General features: G+C 32.7%; 2 protein-coding genes across 5 annotated transcripts; one reads left to right on the forward strand and one right to left on the reverse strand.

Moving 5' to 3' along the window:
- Positions 1–8,072: 8,072 nt before the first annotated feature.
- Positions 8,073–12,658, reverse strand: LOC107468254 (protein MALE DISCOVERER 2-like). 2 transcript variants are annotated; one of them, XM_021133331.2, is made up of 14 exons: positions 12,558–12,658; positions 11,959–12,351; positions 11,707–11,839; positions 11,485–11,556; positions 11,212–11,334; positions 10,920–11,111; positions 10,638–10,739; positions 10,478–10,539; positions 9,928–10,386; positions 9,630–9,823; positions 9,358–9,490; positions 9,091–9,248; positions 8,803–8,988; positions 8,073–8,684 (listed from the first exon to the last, which is right to left on the reverse strand). In XM_021133331.2, the coding sequence occupies exons 2-14, from the start codon at positions 12,056–12,058 to the stop codon at positions 8,424–8,426; spliced, it is 2,175 nt and encodes a 724-aa protein (XP_020988990.1). In that variant the 5' UTR covers positions 12,059–12,351; positions 12,558–12,658; the 3' UTR covers positions 8,073–8,423. The 2 variants fall into 2 exon arrangements, with proteins under 2 accessions (XP_020988990.1, XP_015942993.1); XM_016087507.3 differs by having other exon boundaries at positions 11,191–11,334.
- Positions 12,659–18,643: 5,985 nt separating this feature from the next.
- On the forward strand, positions 18,644–20,870 carry LOC107468355 (plant cysteine oxidase 4). 3 transcript variants are annotated; one of them, XM_052255019.1, is made up of 6 exons: positions 18,645–19,235; positions 19,332–19,486; positions 19,566–19,716; positions 20,137–20,346; positions 20,433–20,585; positions 20,686–20,870. In XM_052255019.1, the coding sequence occupies exons 1-5, from the start codon at positions 19,136–19,138 to the stop codon at positions 20,543–20,545; spliced, it is 729 nt and encodes a 242-aa protein (XP_052110979.1). In that variant the 5' UTR covers positions 18,645–19,135; the 3' UTR covers positions 20,546–20,585; positions 20,686–20,870. The 3 variants fall into 3 exon arrangements, with proteins under 3 accessions (XP_015943115.1, XP_052110979.1, XP_015943114.1); XM_016087629.3 differs by having other exon boundaries at positions 18,644–19,235; positions 19,566–19,635; positions 20,433–20,870; XM_016087628.3 differs by having other exon boundaries at positions 20,433–20,870.
- The last annotated feature ends 378 nt before the right edge of the window (positions 20,871–21,248 follow it).

Below are 21,248 nucleotides of genomic sequence, written 5' to 3' on the forward strand. Positions count from 1 at the left end.
CAGAAATGAATAAAATACTCACCACAAAACATAGATAGAATTGTAGATAATGAGAAGAGCGAAGCGTGGCCGCAAACGGCTTGTCAATCGGAGTTTTGGTGAGAAAGTTATGGTGATTTGAAGTTCAAAGAGAGTTAGGGTTTCTCTCTTTTTCCTCCCTTTACCATAGCTGCACCCCACACCCTTTCTTTAGGATAAAATGAGCTGAAATACTCATAACTAATGTTTATATATGTTGGGTCTTGGGCCCACTTAGATCTGGTTCACTTATTTTTGTACGTTGGCCCAATTTTGGGCCAAAACCTTTAAGATTAGTGCTCTAAATCGCACTTTAAATATTTCTACCTTCCCTAGTTAAAATTCCTAACTTCTTAAACTTATTTACTTATAATCAGTTTTCTCAGTTGCAGTACTAGACAGATCTCAGCAGGTACTGACGGTCAAAATTCCAATGCGCGTTTTTACGCATAAAACTATGTGTTCCGACTCAAAAAAATTCACTAAATCCAAATATCATATTTAAATTATTAAATTCCGATTGCTAAATTTTTGAACCATATTTGCTCCTATTTAATTTATTATTTAATTAATTACGATTAGACGGGGTTTTACATCTTGGGGACCAAGTAGCATTTTAATGGTTCAGATCTGGTTTTACCATTAAAAATATTTTCTTCCTTGTTGTCATGAGGCTTTCGGTCAAGAAAGATGGCCAGAACCATAGTTTCTAATTTGAGAAAAAATGGAAGAAAGTGAAAAAGTGAGTTGGTGAAGCACACAGCTCAAGGGTTGATCTAGGAGAGAGCAACTCAGAAAAATGTTAGGAGATACAAAAGAAGATTTCTCATCATTCTAAAGAAAAGGAGAGATAACCAGTGTTATTGAGGTTTATGTTATGAGAAGAGTTCTCTGAAGAAATTCATCAACTTGGACAGTGCTTCCTAGTCAAAGGAGTATTCTGCCAGAATGAGGAACTAAATCAGAGGCAAGCAAATTTGATTTATCACATAGTAAAGAGGCTGTTGAAGCATTAATCTCCTTCATATTTTGCAGATTATAATTTTCTTTTTAATGTTTATCTTTCTGTAATTTCTTGAGGTAAAAGGCTGAATAAGAGAGTCATTGAAAGAGCCAAGGTTCTGAGAACCGGACCGGTCATCGAACCATTTTAGTTACTGGTTCACTGGTTTATTGGTTCAACCGGTCCAACTGTGGTCTAACAAAAAAAATCGTTTTAGAATAAAATAATATATAAATTTTAAATATATATCCTAAAATATAATTATAGCTTTTGATAAAGATCTTCCTACCAATCCAGTTCTTTTGGTATAGCTTTGTGGTATAATTATAGCTTTGTGGTATAATTATACCAATTCAGAATTAGACTGCATATACTAAATTCAAGGAGAAATCTTATGCTTGTACAACTTAACAGCACATAATCCACCTGACGTAAAGCTAAGCAAGGACTCAAAAATTGTTTATTCTAGACAAAAGGGGATCATAAACACTGATTTTGTGGAAGTTCAATGAATAAACAAACAAACTACAATAATATGCATTATGCAATGCCATAAACAAACCAATGATGAAGGGTTCCTCTCTTCAAGCTTGTGGGGGACTAGAATCAATTAATAGAGTAGCTGTTGGGATAATCTTCCTTCTTAATTCTTATATACCTCAATTTCTTACAAAATGAAAACTGAGCACAAAATAGGGCCTTAAAACAAAAACAAAACAATATCACGGAGCCAGAAATCAGAACATTCACACAGCCAGAAATCAAGAACAATCAGCACAATATACTAAAAAGAGTCAGAAATCAAGAACAATCAGCAACTAAAATTAAAATACAGCAACAAATAATCACCCTAAATACTAAAATCGATAAATTTATCAACAAAAATTCAAAAACAGTTGATTCAAAAGTTAAAAACACTAAAACAGCAGCAGTAAGTACCAAACAGCAACAAGTAATCCCTAATCACACTAAACCTGAAATTTCAACAACAACAAGTAATCCCTAATCACACTAAACCTGAAATTTCAACAAACATTACAAACAGCAACAAGTAATCCCTAATCCCTAAAAAAAATTTTCAATAATGATTTCATTTTCATTTTTAGCAGCAGCAAGAAAATTTTAACCAAAATTTCAGAAATCAAAGAAAGAGCAGTAGCACAAAATCAGGAAAAAGTATCAATTTCACAATTTCACATTAAAAATCAACAAACAAAGGTTCTAGGGAGAGAAGACGGAGACACGAACAAAACAGACAGAGACACTAACCTTCGATGGAGGCATGGACGGCAACCAGGGAGACGACGGCTACTGGGGAGACGACGGCGAGTGGCGATACAGCAGCAAGTTGCTTCAAGCCAACAAAACAGAGAAGCCACGGAGGTGGGACGGATGACGGAAAAGTAGGACACCGAGCTACAAGAGAGGGTCAGGCCACGGACGGCGGCAGCACTGCGGCAGAACCATTGCAAAATGCAGAGAGAGCCCAGGGTTTTGGTTTGGTCAGTTAAGATGAAGAGCCAAAGAGGACCTGCCGACTTACTGGATTCTGGACACAGGGAAGAGGAAGAAGCGGCGGTGCTAAGGAACTGGAGACGGTGGCGGCGCTGAGGAACTGGGAACAGCGGCGACGATGGAGGGCTAGGGTTCCTTTACTTCAGAGTTCTCCAAGGAGTGAGTAGTGAAATGAATGAATGATTGGGGGAATAGGGGGGTTGGGTGGAGTAGATTCGTTTCTTTCTTTTTTTTTGTTTAAATTAAAAAACGGCGTTGTTTTTTCCGAACCGGCCGGTCACTGGTCCAGTCCAACCGACCGGTTTTCGACCGGTTCATCGATTTTTCAGCGGTTTTTTCAATTGCGGTTTTTACAGGAGAACCGGACCGTTTGCATTGCCGGTTTGCGATTAAACCAGTTGAACCGGCCGGTCCGGTCCGATTTTCAGAACCTTGGAAAGAGCCTAATAGTGAAAAGAGGCAGAGAAATACACATGAGTGAAAAGTCTAGACTTATTTAAGATTTCTTTAGGTTGATTCTATGTCTTGTATTTTGTACCAGTGAGGTATCATTTTCTTAGTTGGGTTAGCACTAAGAATGAAGAGTTAGGTATTAGCATAACCAAGTCAAGTTAGATTAGAACTTGAGAGTGAAAGGATTGTGTCAATCCCATGAAATTGGTATATATAATACTTTAACTATAGTAAAAATTCCTCCACTGTTATGGTGGAGATTGGATGTAGGTTGCATTGCATAAGGCAACTGAACCAGGATACATGATGGAGTCAACTTCTCTCTTCCCTGGTCTGTCCTATTTTCTGATATTCATAAGACAAAAATAAATTGTCTCATAAATTTTCTGCTGCTGAGTTCAAACAGATTCAGATTGAAGTTTACTTTAAAATGGTTATTTCATTAAAGTAAAAAAGGTCATAAATTTAACCCCTTTCTTTAAACATTCTACAACCTTCAATAATTATTAATAAATTAATTATAATTTAATTATTTAATATAATTTTTTATTAATTATGAATTTATATAATTATTTATTTTTATGATAACTTACCATATGGCAAGTTATTATTGGATGATGAAAGTCCCTGCTTACACAGGGACTCTCTTCTTTTGGAAATCATGCTAGAACACACTTTTTTTCTTCTCCAATGGTTGGCCTCTACTATTGTGAGAAACATGGACTCATATTTTGGCCATTGGAGTTGCTCTTATAGAGACGTTAAAAAAATTACTTCTTTCATAATACTACTATTTTTTATCATATTTTTATAAAATAAGTACTTTTAGAGCTAAAAATCAAACACAAAATAATTTATTTATAAACTACTTTTAATATAGCTATTTATTGTTTAAGCTATTTTGTCAAAAGGAGCTTAATTAAGTTGTTTATCCAAATTGGGCCTAAATCCATCAACTAAAACAAATGCAAAAATCAAACTACCAAATAAAAATATCACTTTGTATAACTCCAACATCCAAATATTTTGTACTACAAATTATTTTAAACAAAACACCTTTTAAATTTAACTTTAGTTTACACATATTTAATTTAATTCTACAAAACATAACTATTTTTAATATTTATTATAGTGAAAAAAATAGTGGAACTCCTCCACAGAAAATGACAAATTAAACTGGTATATAATTACAGAGAAGGAAATAGAGCAGTGAATTGCATGGCGAAAGAAAGCTTATTTATTGAACCAGGATATCATTTCATTGATCAACCAAGTACTAAACTTAGAAGCATCTTAGATGATGACAGTAGAGAGGCTATCTTATCTCAATTAACTTCTGTTTTGTAATTTTTTTTATTTTGGAGATCATGTCCCATTTTGTATAAAAAAATATATTTTTTTAAACAATGATATTCTAGTAGTATAATTTTTATTTTGAGTTGTAGCATAAAAAATATTATTTTAAGATTAGTTATTTTTTTATTAATTATAATTTGCATTTGTAATTTTAATTAGCATTTTTTTTACAACTTTAAAGATAAAATTTTTTAAAAGAGAGGATAATATTAGAATTAGTATTGGGTCTAGCTCTATTAAAATTCGTATAATATCACATGTGATGTACAAATTTCGTATGCATTGCAATTATTATGCATGGCTAGATAATCTAACCATTGGTAGATTTGGTCCTTATTGCAATAAAGTTTCCATCTTTCAAGCAACGTTACTATGTAGCAAACAACTAGATGATCGGGCTAATTTGAAATTGGAAGAGCATAATCAGGTGAGTTTTTTTTTAGATATCTCAATTTTTATAAGTTTCCCAGCCGAAAGTAAAAAATTTAATTTAATAATTTTTTGAGTACTATCTCATAAGCTTTTTAACTTGAATGTAAAGGCGAAATACAATACTTTTACCATCTAGTTAAAAGTCGAATTGTTCAAAACACCACAAAAAATTATCAAAGTCATTGTCTTAAAAAAATAAAAATAAACTATATTAAAGCTACTTTGATTGTAAGAGAAAGAAACAAAGTGATGTACCCTATCATTTTATTTCTTGTGTATTGAAAATAAATTGCAGAACTATAAAACCTTAAAAAAATTAAAACATAATTAATTAGTACCTCAGAATAAAATACAAAAAGAACTTGGGTAATAGTAATGAACTAACTAATTAGCCAACAGCAATATATATTGTTAGCTACTACTACTTAATTATAATTCAAATTTTGTAATTGGATGATTGAATCCAATCTGCATGAGAATGATAAATAGGGTGACAGTTGTTACCCCATTGCCTGAGAAAAAGTTGTATAGTAATATTAGCAGTTAAGAAGTAGACACATTGTATTGATTGAAGAACGTCCAAAATTTCTTTCAATAATCTTCAATCTCGCACAATCAGAAGCTTTAATTATTCTCTTTTATCCTCCAAATACATCCTTCATCGCTAACTCTCTCATCATGATCTTCTCCATTATTATTTTTCTTCCACGTGGCTCTTCCTGAGAGTTTGGCCAGCTCCACTATTCGTCATAGCTATCTGCTGCTTTTCCATTTCCCTCTTAATATTTTCCACCTCCATCCTCATCTTCATCCTCATCCTCATCCTTAGCTCTCTTATCTTCTTCTGTTACTCTTCCCAAAAAGGTTACCTTTTTTAGAAACTCCAGTATCTTGAAGGCGGTGGAAGGCTTCCAACCCGTGATACAGAGGTATGCATCTTGGAGAAGAGTCAGCCAAGGCGGCGAGAAAAAGACAGCAATTGCCTAATAGGCCTTTCAACAAGTGTATTAATTGTTTGTGTTTCAGATGTCAGTAATATCAAGCTTTTCTTTTAGACCGTGACCTTTCGCTCTTCTAAAAAAATACAATAGATATTTTATCTTCTATTTCCTAAATTTTATATTGAACTTTTTTTTTCTTTTTCAACAAAGTTAATATTTGATGATTTGGTGTTTAATAAAATAAAATGAATTTATGTTTGTATTTTTAATTTTGAATATATTGTATTTTTGTTTTATTATCAATTACAAATAATTTAAAAAATAGATAAATAAACTAAAATAAATTTTAAATTCTCTAATTTTTATTAAATTATTATTTTAAGTAAAAATTTAAAAAATTTATGTCAAAAGTTATTAATTTTTTAATATTAATTTTTTATTTTCTTAAAATATTGATTATGTAAAGAATTTAAAATTTGAGTACATCCAATATTATTTAATTTCCTAAAGTATGGATTATATAGAGTACTTAATTTAAAATTTGAGTATAAAACTATTTGTTTTGAAATTAAATTAAATTAAAAAATATTTTGTAAAAATATTAGTTAAGAAATGTTAGAAAAGTATTAGAATTTATTATTTATTATTTTTTGTTGTTGATTAATTATTTATGTTTAAAAATAACGACTAAAATATGTTATTAAATTAATAAATTCAAGAAAATTAAGATGATAATTAAGAGTAATGATAAAAAATAAAAAATTATAATAATTATCTAGTATTTTTCTTTTTTATTATGAAATAAAATTAATATTTAAGTATTTTTGTTAATTTTTTAATTATATATTCAAAATTTAGTTTGTTTGTTCATTAAATTTATAGACATTCTATACTTTTATAAATAGAAAGTATGAAAGCAATTATTTTAAAATATTTGTATAAGTACCAACACAAAGAACCGGTTCAAGAGTATCAGAAATTCTAATGATTAAGTATTATTTGAAATTTTAAGTAAGACATTATAAAATGGAATATTAACTCTAAATCACTCATTATAATGTCTAATAAATTAATTTTATGAGATTAATTATTACATTATAAAGAGAAAGTTATAATATCAACTACGTATAAATCTAAAAATTTTGTATGAACATATGATACCACAATAAAATATTAAATAATTATGAGAATAGTTTATTCTCCTAAATCAACTTAACAACTAATAATTTTTAGAAAACATAAAGGAGAAGAGCTTATGACATCACAATCTCACAATATATGCACTATTCTAAATAGACACTAAAGTATGATCTCTAATTTAACTCCTCTTACGACTCATGCTAATTTTAGTGTTTGAGTCTTTGCACACAGTAATACTCCCACTATTGAAAATGACGAACTCAGAATATTATTAGGAACTTGGAATAGGAGATTGGTTCAAGCTGACACCTGACCAAATAATATTGTAGCACGTGGCACAATTTTTACGTCAATATTTCACATGTCATTAATCGATCTATCATCGTATCATCACATGTGGTGAAATTTTGAACTGAAAGATATCACTAACATTTCACATTATCAAGCCACATTAGCCGCACCTTTAATGAAAAATAAGTTAAATTAAGTTGTGTACTTTTGCCAAATTTTAGAAATATAATTGATGCAATTAAAATCTTAGATACAATTTTGATGTATGACTCTAAATTTAGAGACTATTTTAGAATTTAATTTTCTGTAAAATTATGTTTGTAATAATAATTAAATATTATTTTAAAATTTTTCAATTATTTTGTTTTTTTTGTTTTGTTTCAAACTCGCAGATATATTCGAAGATTCGAATATCCAGTGAATATGGAGTCTCAATAAAAAATATCCGGAAGTAGGAGACGGGAGGCATGTCTCCGTTTCCGTGGGAACTTTTTGCCATTTCTATCTTCATTCTCCTCCTTTTTTTTTTCTACTACTTTAATTTTCTATTGGTAATAATTTTCACTGTTATTGCAAAGCAGAATGCACTCACATTGTTTAACTTCAAAACAAGTCTAGCTGATTTGGTTTGTTTAGTTTTTTTTTTTTTGAAAGATAAAAAATACATAGGAATGTAATTGATACAACGATTAGATTGAATAATGTTTGGGTGGTATTCAATTTATTGATTTTTATATTCATTAATGAATTTGATCCATTTAATAACCCCTGAAGTAAGATGATAAATTTGAACATCAGTACGTGTTTGTTTGTATTATTAACTATTCGGATTTAATTATAATGTATTTGGATGTACATTTTCATTTGCATTTGTGGAGCACAAGAGTACAAGCACTAATATAGTAAGAAATTGTTTGTATACATCACAGATCAAGCGAGCAAGAAAGTACTAGTTTCATTTCATTACATGAACAATTCAATAATCTATAGAGCTATACTCACCTATTCAAAAGTTGCATAGGGAGTGGGGATCAACATCCCAAATTCCCAATACTAAATTAAAATTTTTAGATCCCATAGTTGATCAACAACACAAACACACTTCCGTTGAGACATGAGTGGCTAAGGTCTTAAGGATCAAGACCAAAGAGAACGGAGCAAAAAGAACTTGACTAGCAAATATCCTAACTTGCACTCTTGCTGCTTGATAAAAGGCTAAAGAGACACTTGACTATGAACAAAAACCAAATAGAAGAGAGTCAGATAAAACTTAATTAAGTGGCTTCCACTGACAAGATCTCCAATTCAGCCCACCAAAGTGGAGACAATCTTGGAACTGCTTGCTCAGGTGATATTCTAAGAGCTTCCCTTAATTTGATTGCGATTTCTCTCATTGTTGGTCTTAACCTTGGATCAGGTTGGATACATTCTTTGACCACCTCACATATGACATCAAGTTCATTGTCTTTGACAGATTGCAGAGTTGGATCAATCAGATATTTGAAGCTTCCCTTGTCGTTCAAGTACCCAGCAGCCTAGGATGTTCATTATGATAATTCACTCATTAAATATATTTGCATATAACAATGGTATTGCATTTAAAAGTTTAAACAAGAAGGAGGAGAAAAAACAGTAGATGTATTTCATACTCACCCAATCAACAAGGCTGCCTTGTTCTACAGAGTGAGGTAATCTCCCAGAAACGATCTCTAGCAACAGCACCCCAAAGCAATAGACATTGGTTTCAGGATCATCATGGGGTGGCAACTCAGATTTCTTTCTCCTCTCTTTGTTTGCCTCAGAGCGTGTTACGATATTCCGGAATGTGGTCTGAGCAATCTGATGAAAGAACAATATAATCATGGAGAGGTGTGTTATTTGATTGATGTCTAAGGCTAACATATAACAAAGGAAATAGAAAACTGATGAGAAAGTGTATACCTTAGCGGCGAAGTCATCTGTCAAAAAGATCGAATGTGCATTAAGGTCAGTATGTGTTACTGGTGGGTTCAGGTCATGATGCATGTATTGAAGACAATAGGCAGTGCCCATGATTATCCTCATCCTTTCACTCCATTTGAGACGTTCAACTTCCCTAACTGAGAAAAGCAAGAAGCAAAACATAGATAACTCAGCCTATAGTTGGAAGAACACAGTTGAAGCTGATTTTGCTTTGCTGAAGGTAATGACTTGAGAAAATGCTCTTACCATGCAGATGCTCAAATAGGCATCCATTCGGAGCATACTCCAACACCATCATCCTTGTGAATGGTTCTTCTTCCTCACAGTAGCCAATAAGGTTAACAAAGTTCTTGTGGTTTACTCGGGACAGAGAATCAATCTGAAGCATATATGGGGAGGGAAAAAGAAGTTAGCAAAAGAAGAATTTAAGAACTGATTTTGAGAGTCTCTATCAAATTGAAAAATGGTACTTTTCATTCAATCCTTTTCATTATATTGAGGTTTAGATGGAGAAAAACCTTTCTCCGGTAGTTCAACTCTGTGTTCTTTGACCAATCTTGGGCAGATTTAATCACAGTAGAAACGACAGCGATCTCAACTCCACTGGACAGGGTTCCTTTGTATATGATGCACTCATCATACTTAGTACTAACAATATTGCTGAAATCCTCACAAGCTGTCTCTAGTTCATCTCTATTCAACTTCGGGACTCCTACATTTAAAGAATAGATGGTACTGTTTGCATCAATTGAAGTTCCACTTAAGTAAGATCCATGTAGAACTTGTAGTTTGTTTTTTACTAATTGGAACTATTACCTGTTATGAATGCCCTTTGCAACTGTCCACTTATTCCTGTCTTCCATGGTTTTATTACCTTCACTGCTCTTTTACGCCAAATGCAAATAATGATTATGATAACAATGACCAACACAATCACAAGTGCAATAATAAGAAGATACTTCCTCCAATTCCCAGAGGAACCATTATCTGAATGTGGTTGCTGACTTGGTTTATTTGCACTAGAAGAAGCATCACTTTTAGGATCAGAAGGTGGCTGCAGCTGTGGAGGTGGAGGTGCTTGATTCTGCTCCTCTTTTGCAGCTGGCACAGCTGGGAACCCCCCACTGCTTTGTGTAACTGGATCAGTGCTGATCCCTATATTAGCCTCGCCACTATATGGCGCGGCTGCAAGGTTACTGGACTGATCAAGTAGCTTCCTACGTGCCGAATTGTCTAGATCCGGTACGTTTTCAACGTTGTCTATCTCATTAGAATCTGCATGGTGCAAGATTTTTTTGAATGTCAATGATAGGGAAATATTTCGGTTGCTCGATAGACCATAATTCGGGGAAGTTTCTCGACTCACCGGTTAAAAGGTCGCAACAATTCTCTTCATTTCCATCTAGGGTATGCTTTCCTAGCTTAAACCTTCAAAGAGGAGTAGAAAATGTTAGTAAGTTGAACATGATTAAGGTATAAACATAGGTGCAGAATAAGATTGAGATGATGTCAAGTTATCTACACACAGTTGCAGCACAACAGCACTGAGGTAGTTTGCAATTGTTACTTTAATTTGGTTAACCGTTGAATCTGGTTCGTTCCATTCCTTCAAGTTGCTCTTCCACACACTGCATATAACATCAATTCAGAAGGCTAGGAATTTACAAAAAAAATTACAGACTTTTTAATCATAAAAGGGGCAACAAATTAATACAAGCACAAAAATTCAATGGAAGAAAAGCATGTAATGGGACTATTGAACTGGCTTGATCAAAGTAAAAAAAAAAGATGAATGAAGATATGCTTACCAGTGTCCAAACTTTCTATTGATGCATGCAACCAATGTTGTTAGAGGTTCTGAAAAATTGGCAACAAGTAGTGATTTAAATCTGAACTCTCCATCATATTGAGAACCACCACCTTCATCGTCATATTGAGAACACCCACCATCATTGTCATATTGAGAACCACCACATTCATTGTTATTGTTACAAAGCAACCTAGAGTAAAAATATAACTCCATTAGAGGATACTGAAATTTCCAACAATGCATGCATATGCAACATACAGTTAACTTACAAGTGTTTTAGCAATAACAACCTGACAATTTCTGTTGGGATAATTCCACTCAAGTTATTTTCCCTTAAATCCAATAGCTCCAGCTTGGCTAGATCTCCAAGTTCTTCCGGAATAGCGCCCGAAAAGTTATTCTTGCGCAAAATGCTGTTTGAAAAGCAGAGGAAGCATATCCATATCAGAAAAGTCCAACTCTGGTTAATCAGTTTGGTTTAATTGAAGGTGATTGCCATTATTGAAGAAGAGAAAACAAAGACTTTTAGAAACAACAAAAGGAAGAAATGTTGTGAGGCATACAGAGATTTTAAGTGACTAAGCTTTCCAAGCTCAGGAGCCAATATCCCCTCCAAAGATAGTCCTTTAAGGTCCCTACAAGAAGTAACAGCAATGTTTATATTCAGATTCCGATCAAATTCTGTCACAATAGCAACTACCTTGAAAAACCAGGAAAAGCTACAACAAGCTTATAAACAGTACTGCATCTGCATCATTGGAATACTTACAAAGAAAGGAACTTACAATGTTTGCACTTTACCATCAACACAACGAACACCAAACCACTTGCAGGGATCACAATCATTTGGATTCCAATTTGCCAAAGCAAAATAAGGATCAGAAGTTATTCTTGCCCGGAACTCCAACAAAGCTATTCCTGCACTTTCCATGTAAATGAAAACATGCTTCAATATATATATAATGATTGCATTACGTCCTTTCTTCATGAATGGGAAAAAGAATACTAATAACTAAAAGGAAATATTTGAAAATCACCTTCGTCATTAAGAGAGCAACACTCTTGGATTCCCCAAAGAGCAATTAAGCAAACATAAATTCTGAGCCAAAATCTAAATATGTTCCATCTCATTCCCATTTCTATGGGAAACCAATGCCAGAGTGACTGAGACGGTATCTATAATCCTTGATAGCCAGGATTCTATGCAATACAATGTACACAATTTCTAGGATTTTGCTGTACAAAGAGAATGTATTCGGACGAAGAAGAAGAAAAACTCAATTAACTTGGCAAAGGTTTTGTATAATGGAAGCTCTGATCCAATCAGGGTCCCTCATTCTGTGTAATCCTATCTCTTTGTTACAAGCTTTTGCTCAACAAAGACATAATCTCAATGCTTTCGTCTCAATTATCCTCAGGAGCATGCAGAGCTGAAACAAATCTCAACCACGATGAGAAAACTCCACAAAAGATAGAGAATTTCTAGAACCAACCAACATAATCAGAATGAAAAAAAAGAAAGGCAATAAAAAGCAAAAGAAGAAAAAGGAATAACCCCATCCGCAAGTAAGCTTTTATGGCATCAATGAAAATGAGTTGGAAAGGTTAAAGCATTGAGAGAAAGTGAGTGAATTACCATGCACAAGGGACAAAAGGGTGCAAGAAAGGAACTCTCTTTCTTGCTGGGAATTGAGCAATGTAGAGGATGATTGATGCAGGTTTGAGGGTTCTGGCAAATCCAGACAGGCCAACAAAAAATATATGTATAGATAAACAATAATCTATTTTTATAATATATTGATTGAATTCCTTATGAATGTATTGCTGCGTTTTCAGGATGATCTCAGAGGATCATAGGACACATTCCCAGGGTTCTGTTTCATTTCTTAGTTTGTATCTCTGCGGCACCCTGATGCCTCTCTCTTTTCCCAGTTTTTTCCTGATTTGGTTAGGTGGCGTGTGTAAAAAACTGTTGGAGGAGTTTTAGGTGAGTTCCGAGATAGTAGGACGTGGTTTGGATTGTATTGTATTGTATTGATAGTAGTTTAGTTTAGTAATGAGTGCCAACAATGTCATGTCTTGTCGTGATTCCCACACACCCATCTCTGATCTCTCCCTACTCCCTATATACACTCTCTCACACATCCATTAAATTCTTGAATCAACTATCTATTAATTCAATACTAACTTACGTTTGAGTTAAACTTCAAAATGGTCCTGATATTGGTATTGTACACTAAAATCGTTTTTTATATTTCAATTGTACTAACTATGTTTTTGAGATTAATAAAAATGCATCATATTAGTTCCTGATTTATTTTTTATTGACGACGTGATGACATAATTTGGTGACATGGACTGTGACACATGTCATTCCAAGATTTGGCCACGTGTAATAATATGATGATGTGTTGACCAGTGACACATGACATGCTGATGTGGATGGCTGTGCCACGTGTCACAATATTATTTAGCCATGTGTCCGTTTGTGCCACGTGTCGCAACAATATTCGTTCACATGTATTCCATTATGTCATCATTATAGATGCACTAAATTAGTCCCTCACTTTACGTTAAGTGATTTATTTTAGTCCCTAAAATTGAATGTCATGTACCAAACTAGTCCCTTCACGAATTTTTTTTCATTTTTTTCTATAAATTTAAAATTTTCAATATTTTTTAATGCATTAATTTCAATATATACGTGTACGCCATTACTAGATATTCAAACTTTCTAAGCATACCTTAGGATAAGTTTAATTCCCTTTTTTTGGAATAGCCCATATGGATGAGAAAATGCGGACCAAAAAACTGGTTTTGTTCCTAACCGTCACTTTATTATTATTATTATTATTATTATTATTATTATTATTATTAGATGAAAATTCAGGTGCAGTCGATTTCACGTGAAGTTGATATATGAGAGTCATTAGAAGAAAATTTAGTCAAATTAATCAAATTATTTAACGACTCTCAGTTATCAACTTCACGTGAAGTCGACTGCACTTGAGTTTTTACCTTATTATTATACTATATACCAATTTTGGTCCTAAAAAAATTTTAGACCAAACACTTTAGTCTTCAACTAAAATTAATTGCTCGATTGATTCCTAACAATTAATTCCGTCAGTCAATTAAGTCCTTGACTCCGTCAACTCTAAGGTAGCGTTTGTTTTGAGGTACTGAGACAGAGACTGAAAGATTGAAACTCAGTATCATGTTTGTTGGTTCAAAGACTGGTACTAAAATTTCTGTCTCTGTCTCTAAAATTTTAGTATTTCAGTACCTCCAAAAAGTAGGGACAGAGTGGACTAAAATTTTTAAAGATGGAGACTAAAACCTTAATAACATTTTATACCTAAAATACCCTCATTTCAACTAATTAATTCCAATTTTAATCTTTGTGCAAATTAAATTAGAGTTTCATTCTTGTTTCAATTTCTGTCTCCCATTTTGTACCAAACAGAATACTGAGATTTATTTCAATCTCTCTCTCTTAGTCTCTGTCTCTTAGTCTCAGTCTTTCCGTCTCTGTCTCTCCATCAAACGCTACCTAACGGAACACAAAATGGTCCCTAAAAACTCTAACAGGGGATCAAATGATCACCGACAACTCTAACAAGGGACAAAATGATTCCTGACCCCTTTATTCAAAAACGGCACTGTTCTTCCCTAATTTTTATCATATCTCGCATAATCCTAACATTCATACTCTCCTTCTTCACCTTCACAATCTTTTTTCCATCTTTTCCTTCCTCCTTTTTAACTCAAAGATTAAGTCATGGTGTAATTGTCATACGTGTCGCACCTACTTCAACATGTCATGGACCACACATTTTCTAAATCTTTGTGACTGGTACATCCACCTCCTCTGCACTTCACCCACCAGAAGCATCCACTTCCACGTCTTCGATAACATCACCTCCAACCCCGACAACATCTATAACATCGTCAAGACCAAGTTCCACAACTACTTCAAGGGCACGCCTTTCTCCACTCTTCGGCAAGCAATATAGATTGTTGGACATTAGGACATCATGAGAAGATTCTCCTTCAACATCATATGCAAATTTTTATTTGAAATAGACACCGAGTGCTTTATTCTTTTTTTCCCGAAGTCCAAGTTGGCAGACAGTTTTGACCTCGCATCCAAACTATCAGTACAATGAGCAATGTCATCGTTGCCACTCATAAAAATTGAAGGGATTAGTAAACATTGGTTCGGAGAAGAAGCTGAAGGAAGCGATCGGAGTGGTGGACAATGTGGTCATGGAGATGATAGGGCAGAGGAAGAGGGAGATGGCAACGACGACGATAGGTCTTAACAAATTAGACTTGCAGTCTAGATTCATGGGATCTATCGAAGACGACAAGTAGTTGAGAAACATAGTCATTAGTTTCCTGAGTATGAATTGGTTGAGAACAAGTTGAGAATATTTTTCTTGGTAACGTTAAAGTTATAGAGTGTGCATTATGTAGTTTGAAGTTACAGTGTTAAACTGTTAGTATTATGCGAGATATGATGGAAATTGGGAGAGAACAATGTTGTTTCCGAACAGAGGAGATCAGGGACCATTTTGTCCCCTGTTAGAGTTGTCATGGACTATTTTGTTCTCCATTAGAGTTAACGAAGTAAAAGACCTAAGTGACCAACGGAGTTAATTGTTAGAGACCAATCGAATAATTAATTTTAGTTAGAGACTAAAATGTTCGGTCTGAATTTTTTTTAGGACTAAAATGAGTATATACTCTTATTATTATTAGCAAATTTTTATTAAAAATATGATAGTAAAAAAATAATATACACAAAAAGTGTCATGATCAAATTTTTGGAGTGTTAAATCACTCAAAAAAATAATGAAAGTAATTTTGTTAGTGTTGATAATATCAGCTAAACATTTGATTTATTTTGGTATTATGGTTTGACATTTTAGGATATTAGGGACTATAATATTATGGTAGCGGGAATCTTATTGTATAGAATAAAAAGGACATCATCTGAGAAATAAATGTTGATAAGGAAATAAATGTTGATAAGTAGGAAGAGGTGATAATTAATAAGAAAACGATTAATTAAAGATTTTTATCATATTTTATTTTGTAATGTCATTAATTAATTATATATTTTAATTTTATTTATATAAATTTTCTATCACATCCTCTTTTTATTCTTGAAATTAAAATCAATCAGTGGATATGAAAAAGATGGCACGATAATGATACTGCCTGTCCCCCTGTCATTGTCTAATTATTGAGTCTAGTTATTAAATCCAAACTTAGAGAAAGCTAATCAACCTTCTTTTGCATTATAGTGGCCCAATACATTTTTGCTTATTAGTTATTTAAGCTGAGTTCATGAACCTAGCTAGCTAATTGTACGGACGACAAGATCAAACGGGGTTGCGTTCATGAACTGAGGTCACTTTGCTCGGTACAACGTACAAGAATCTACGGTCTGGCGCATTGAATCTTCTCCAATCTCCACCTAAACACCAACTATTTTTTCTTGCTAAAAAATCTTCTTAGCGCAAACCCTTTTAGTGAACATAAGAGTGAAGAATGAAATGTCTATTTTTAATAACTTTGAGTGTATATTTTATATTAACTTTTTGAAAGATAGTAGTAAAAAACATAGATTCGATGCACATAGTCACGTGCCTCTTCATCATGTATATCATTTTATATTTTTTAATTTTGAAGTGGAATCAAAGAAATATCATTGTGGAATATGAGGGAAAAAACGCTCTCTTATATATATTTAAAAAATTAATTATTAAATCAATTATCATTTATTTATATGTATTATTTTATATATTTTTAATATATATATTATCTAATTTAATAACTAAATTTTTAATGTATATATAATGTTTTGAAAAGGTGTAAATTCAGATGCAGTCGACTTCATGTGAAGTTGATAGTTGAGAGCTGTTAGATAGTTTGACTAAATTTTCATCTAACAGTTCTCACCTATCAAGTTCACGTGAAGTCGATTGCACTTAAGTTTCTACCTTTTGAAAAACCTATGATGCACTGACACACACGGACACGGGACACGACACGACACGGGACACGCCAATACGCAAAATTTAAAATTTTACATGACACGGGGACACACATACATATAAAATTTTATAAAGTATTTTTTAGATGAATCATAATAATATTTTGATATTTTATTGATATTAAAATATAAATTAAAATTTTTAATCATTTTTAATGTCTTATTTTAATTATATCAAGTATTTAAAATATTTTTTGTTTTAATAAATAATAATATATATTATATATAAATTTATTTTAAGAATATATGTTAAGAATAAGGCTGGACACGCTGGCATGTGATGGTATTTAGGTGTGTTCAAGCATGTCTGAAAAAAATTTTTTTATTTTTTATTAAGACACAGTTGGACATAGCAGACATGCATGTCGGACAAGTGTCCGTGAATGTTGTGTCTGAAATATATCCGACACATGGACACGGTAACTCAGCAAAGTATCCGTACTTTATAGTGAAAAACAAATGAGCTCCTTCAATTTGTGAAATAGAATTCCAAAAAATGAAAAAAGAAACAAAAACAAAAACATAAGAGTTTTTCTATTAAATCTATGGATTATCTCTTTTCCAATTTTCATTAACCACGAGCATATATGAATAATTTTGCTTGAGTTATAATTATTTTTCGTCTTTGATTTTAAGGCATCGAAGTACTTTTTATCACTATAACCACTAGCATATATATATATATGATTGATTTTGCTTGAGAATTTCATAAACTCTAAATAATGTTCAAATTCTATTCTTTAAACCCCTTTAATTTATCAAAACAATTTGATAATGTTGTAAAGTTTATGAAATATTGAATAATTTCAAACAAAATTTTGAATTTGTAATGAATTTAAGGAAATAAAAATGGTAAGACACATTTCGTCTGTCTCTTTTCTACCTTTACTTTTGAGATTTTTTTTCCTTCAACCTATAACTTAGAGGTTTACATAAGAGGTGCTACTTCCAATTAAATATGGAAAGAAGAAATGACGGTTTTTTATATGTTTATAGAATTATAGTGACACATCAAATTCCTGCCTTCCACAGCAGAAAAATAACATCCTTTTCATTCTCATTTAAAGAAATGATTAGTCAACATAAATTCTACATTGGAGGTATTATTATTGGAGAAATGACGGATTAATTTTTTTTCAATTTTATTTTTCAACTCAGAGATCCATATCCTAATCAATAGTTAAAAGAAAAGATGTGCATGCTCAATATTAAAAAACAAATAAAATATAAATTGATGTTAAGATAAGTATGGTGAATTGATGATAAATAATTTTGCTATTCCTTGCTCATAATAACTTAAAAGAATAAAAAAGTATTTAACAACATAAAAAAATATATCTTTATTTGGTAGTTCACAATATCTTTTAATTTTATGGATCAAGGATCAATTCACCACAGATTGAAACTTTATTTAATTAAAAATTTATTATTAGTCAATAAATTATTATATACATAAAAAAATAATTCAAAATTTTTGATAATCAAAAATCAATTCAGCACAGATTGAAATTTTATTTAATTAAAAATTTATTATTAATCAATAAATTACTACATATATAAAAAAATAATTCAAAATTTTCAATATTTATTTAAGTGAACAATGAGTTATCTACTCGACCAAATTAAATTGATTCATATCTAAGTATCTATATCTCTGTATGTATGTTGATGGTACTGTGAAAGCTACAGATGGGGTTTGTGTGTTTTATGCAAAGTGTCTTTTCTTCAGGTGGCCACCATGCATGTCTCTGACTTCCCAAGCTTTAGTTTTCATCTCTATTCTCCTTCAAAACCAGACCCGTGATTCTCACTTTTGGAATCTTCCTCTTCCTTCTCTCTCAATCTCCTTCTTACCCATCACATGTCTTTGGTTTATTCATGAATTCCAACATTCACTCTCTGACCCATGATCTTTGGATGTAAATCTTCATTGAACAATGTTTCATTTTCTTATTTCCTGGGTGGAAGGATCTAGCAGCTAGTCTAAAGGGGGAGATGAGTTGATGAAATTGTTGCGTAGGAATGAAGCTGTTCCTTTTGCTTTTTTGGTATAAAAAAAAGTGACCTTTCAAGTGGCACTTGTGAATTCTGATCCAAGGTTGCATCAATTCAGCTGCTTGCAATTGTTGCTTCATTTGGTAGCTACTATTATGCCATTTGTTCAGAAATTGTACGACACTTGCAAGGCTTCCTTTTCTGCTGATGGACCCATATCACAGGAAGCTCTTGAAAAAGTTCGAGTCCTTTTAGGTAAAGCATTAATGCTCTATAATCAGCTCTTGATGATTAATGCTCTATAAACAGCTTAGGACATGAGATTTTCTTCACTGTTCCTTGAATTTGCAGATGAGTTGAAGCCTTCAAATGTGGGTTTGGATCAGGAGGCACAGTTGGCGCGTGGATGGACAAGTTCTTTGAATGGTAAAAGGGGGCGCAATGGAAGCCATAATTATCCACCCCCTCTCAAGTACATCCACTTGCATGAATGTGACAAATTCTCTGTAAGCATCTATTTTTGGTTGTGTTTGGAACCCTTCCATCAACAAAGCATGAATGTCAAAGTTGGAATCTTTGTTGCAGATGGGAATCTTTTGTATGGCTCCTGGTTCCATCATTCCACTGCATAATCATCCTGGGATGACTGTTTTAAGTAAGCTTCTTTATGGCTCTTTACATGCTAGATCATATGATTGGCTTGAGTTACAGGGCTCTTATGATCATCCTTCTCAAGGTAATCAAATTAATCCTTAATTCCATGATTGTGACCTTTAATTTGTTTGGTATAAGTACAACAGATATTGTCATATGTAACTCTGTTTCTGAAAAAGAAGACAAAAATGTTTAGATAATATGAGCAAACCAATGATACAATCTATATGTCATATCCTCAATCAAGTTGCAGTGATTGTGTTTTTAACTTTTAATAGTAATTCTTATGCCTTGTTATTCTGAAAACTGAAAACAAATGATTGATTCTTGCTTATCTTTAAGGTGATGATCACTGTTAACCATGAGCCCTGTACTCAAAAGATGAATGTTTCTTTTAAGCCATTATATTTAATTTACTTGATAACTTTCTGAAACTATGCTGTCTTATGAACTTTGTAATATGTGGAGACTCATTGGATTGAAGTTGTATGTGCAATTGCAGCAAGACCAGCAACACTAGCAAGAGATTGTCAAATGAAAGCACCATGTGGCACAACAATACTATATCCCAAAAGTGGTGGCAACATTCATTGCTTCAAAGCCATAACCCCTTGTGCTCTCTTTGACATTCTTTCCCCACCATACTCAACAGAAAATGGAAGACACTGCTCCTATTTCCGAAGGTCTCCTCCTATCAAAGATCTTCTTCCAAGTACTTCTCTTCCTCATCCTTGTCCTAATAATAATAAGCCTAATAGAAAAAGCCAAATCCTAACGTGTTAATTTGTTAAATAAAAGGTGTTGAGGTAGATAAAGCATCTGAAGTAACATGGTTAGAGGAGACTCAACCGCCGGAGAACTTGGTGGTTAAGAGAGGGCAGTACATAGGCCCTACTATAAGAAGACATTGACGGCGGAGATAACTATAACTAGTTTGTATTTTGGTGGAAACTCAAGTGTAGTCGACTTCACGCAAAGTTGATAACTGAGAGTCGTTAGATGATTTGATTGATTTAACTAAATTTTCATCTAGCAGCTTTCAGCTATCAACTTCACGTGAAGTCAACTGCACCTGAATTTTCACCTTGTATTTTATATAACACGAGTCACTCGTGTTTCAATTCAATAATAATGTGACATCTGCTTTCTATGACTGCTAATTGTACATACTATGACATATATGATGGCACTGATTGTGAATCTTAATTAATAATTATGCTAATCAATCTTTCTTTACTCTAGTGTGTGAATGGAGTAATATACAGTTAGTTCATGTGTCTGCACGTAGTTTACTAGTTACTACGCTCTAGTTGATGAGAAATTCAAATTCTTCGTTAGGTATATTACATCAACTCCATTCAATTTGTAATGTCATGATGTAATTCATCACCAAAAATATATTTAGTTAAGTCAAACGATAATTGAAGTATTGAACGTTTTCTATTTTATGCCGTTACCCAACCTCCTAAGTTTTTTTTTTTCAGGTTCGGTTTTAGGCTTTGTGGACCCGGGAATTGTCTTCTTATCCAACTGCTCAAGCCCACAAGCCCATGCCTCTTGATTAATCAAAATAAACTAATAAAAACTTTGACCAAAAAAAAAAAACTAATAAAA

This window comes from Arachis duranensis, chromosome 10 (assembly GCF_000817695.3).
Source record: "Arachis duranensis cultivar V14167 chromosome 10, aradu.V14167.gnm2.J7QH, whole genome shotgun sequence".
Taxonomy (NCBI): Eukaryota; Viridiplantae; Streptophyta; class Magnoliopsida; order Fabales; family Fabaceae; genus Arachis; species Arachis duranensis.

What these genes read in the sequence shown, in the direction of transcription:
- LOC107468254 (XM_016087507.3), bottom strand. Translation starts at nt 12,058, where the DNA reads ATGGGAATGAGATGGAACATATTTAGATTTTGGCTCAGAATTTATGTT. An exon ending in CTTAGTCACTTAAAATCTCT is followed by an intron (nt 11,335 to 11,484) that starts GTATGCCTCACA and finishes CTTTTCAAACAG; the next exon opens with CATTTTGCGCAAGAATAACT. An exon ending in TTGTTATTGCTAAAACACTT is followed by an intron (nt 11,112 to 11,190) that starts GTAAGTTAACTG and finishes TTTTTACTCTAG; the next exon opens with GTTGCTTTGTAACAATAACA.
- LOC107468355 (XM_016087628.3), top strand. Translation starts at nt 19,136, where the DNA reads ATGCCATTTGTTCAGAAATTGTACGACACTTGCAAGGCTTCCTTTTCT. An exon ending in TTATGATCATCCTTCTCAAG is followed by an intron (nt 19,717 to 20,136) that starts GTAATCAAATTA and finishes GTGCAATTGCAG; the next exon opens with CAAGACCAGCAACACTAGCA. An exon ending in TATCAAAGATCTTCTTCCAA is followed by an intron (nt 20,347 to 20,432) that starts GTACTTCTCTTC and finishes GTTAAATAAAAG; the next exon opens with GTGTTGAGGTAGATAAAGCA.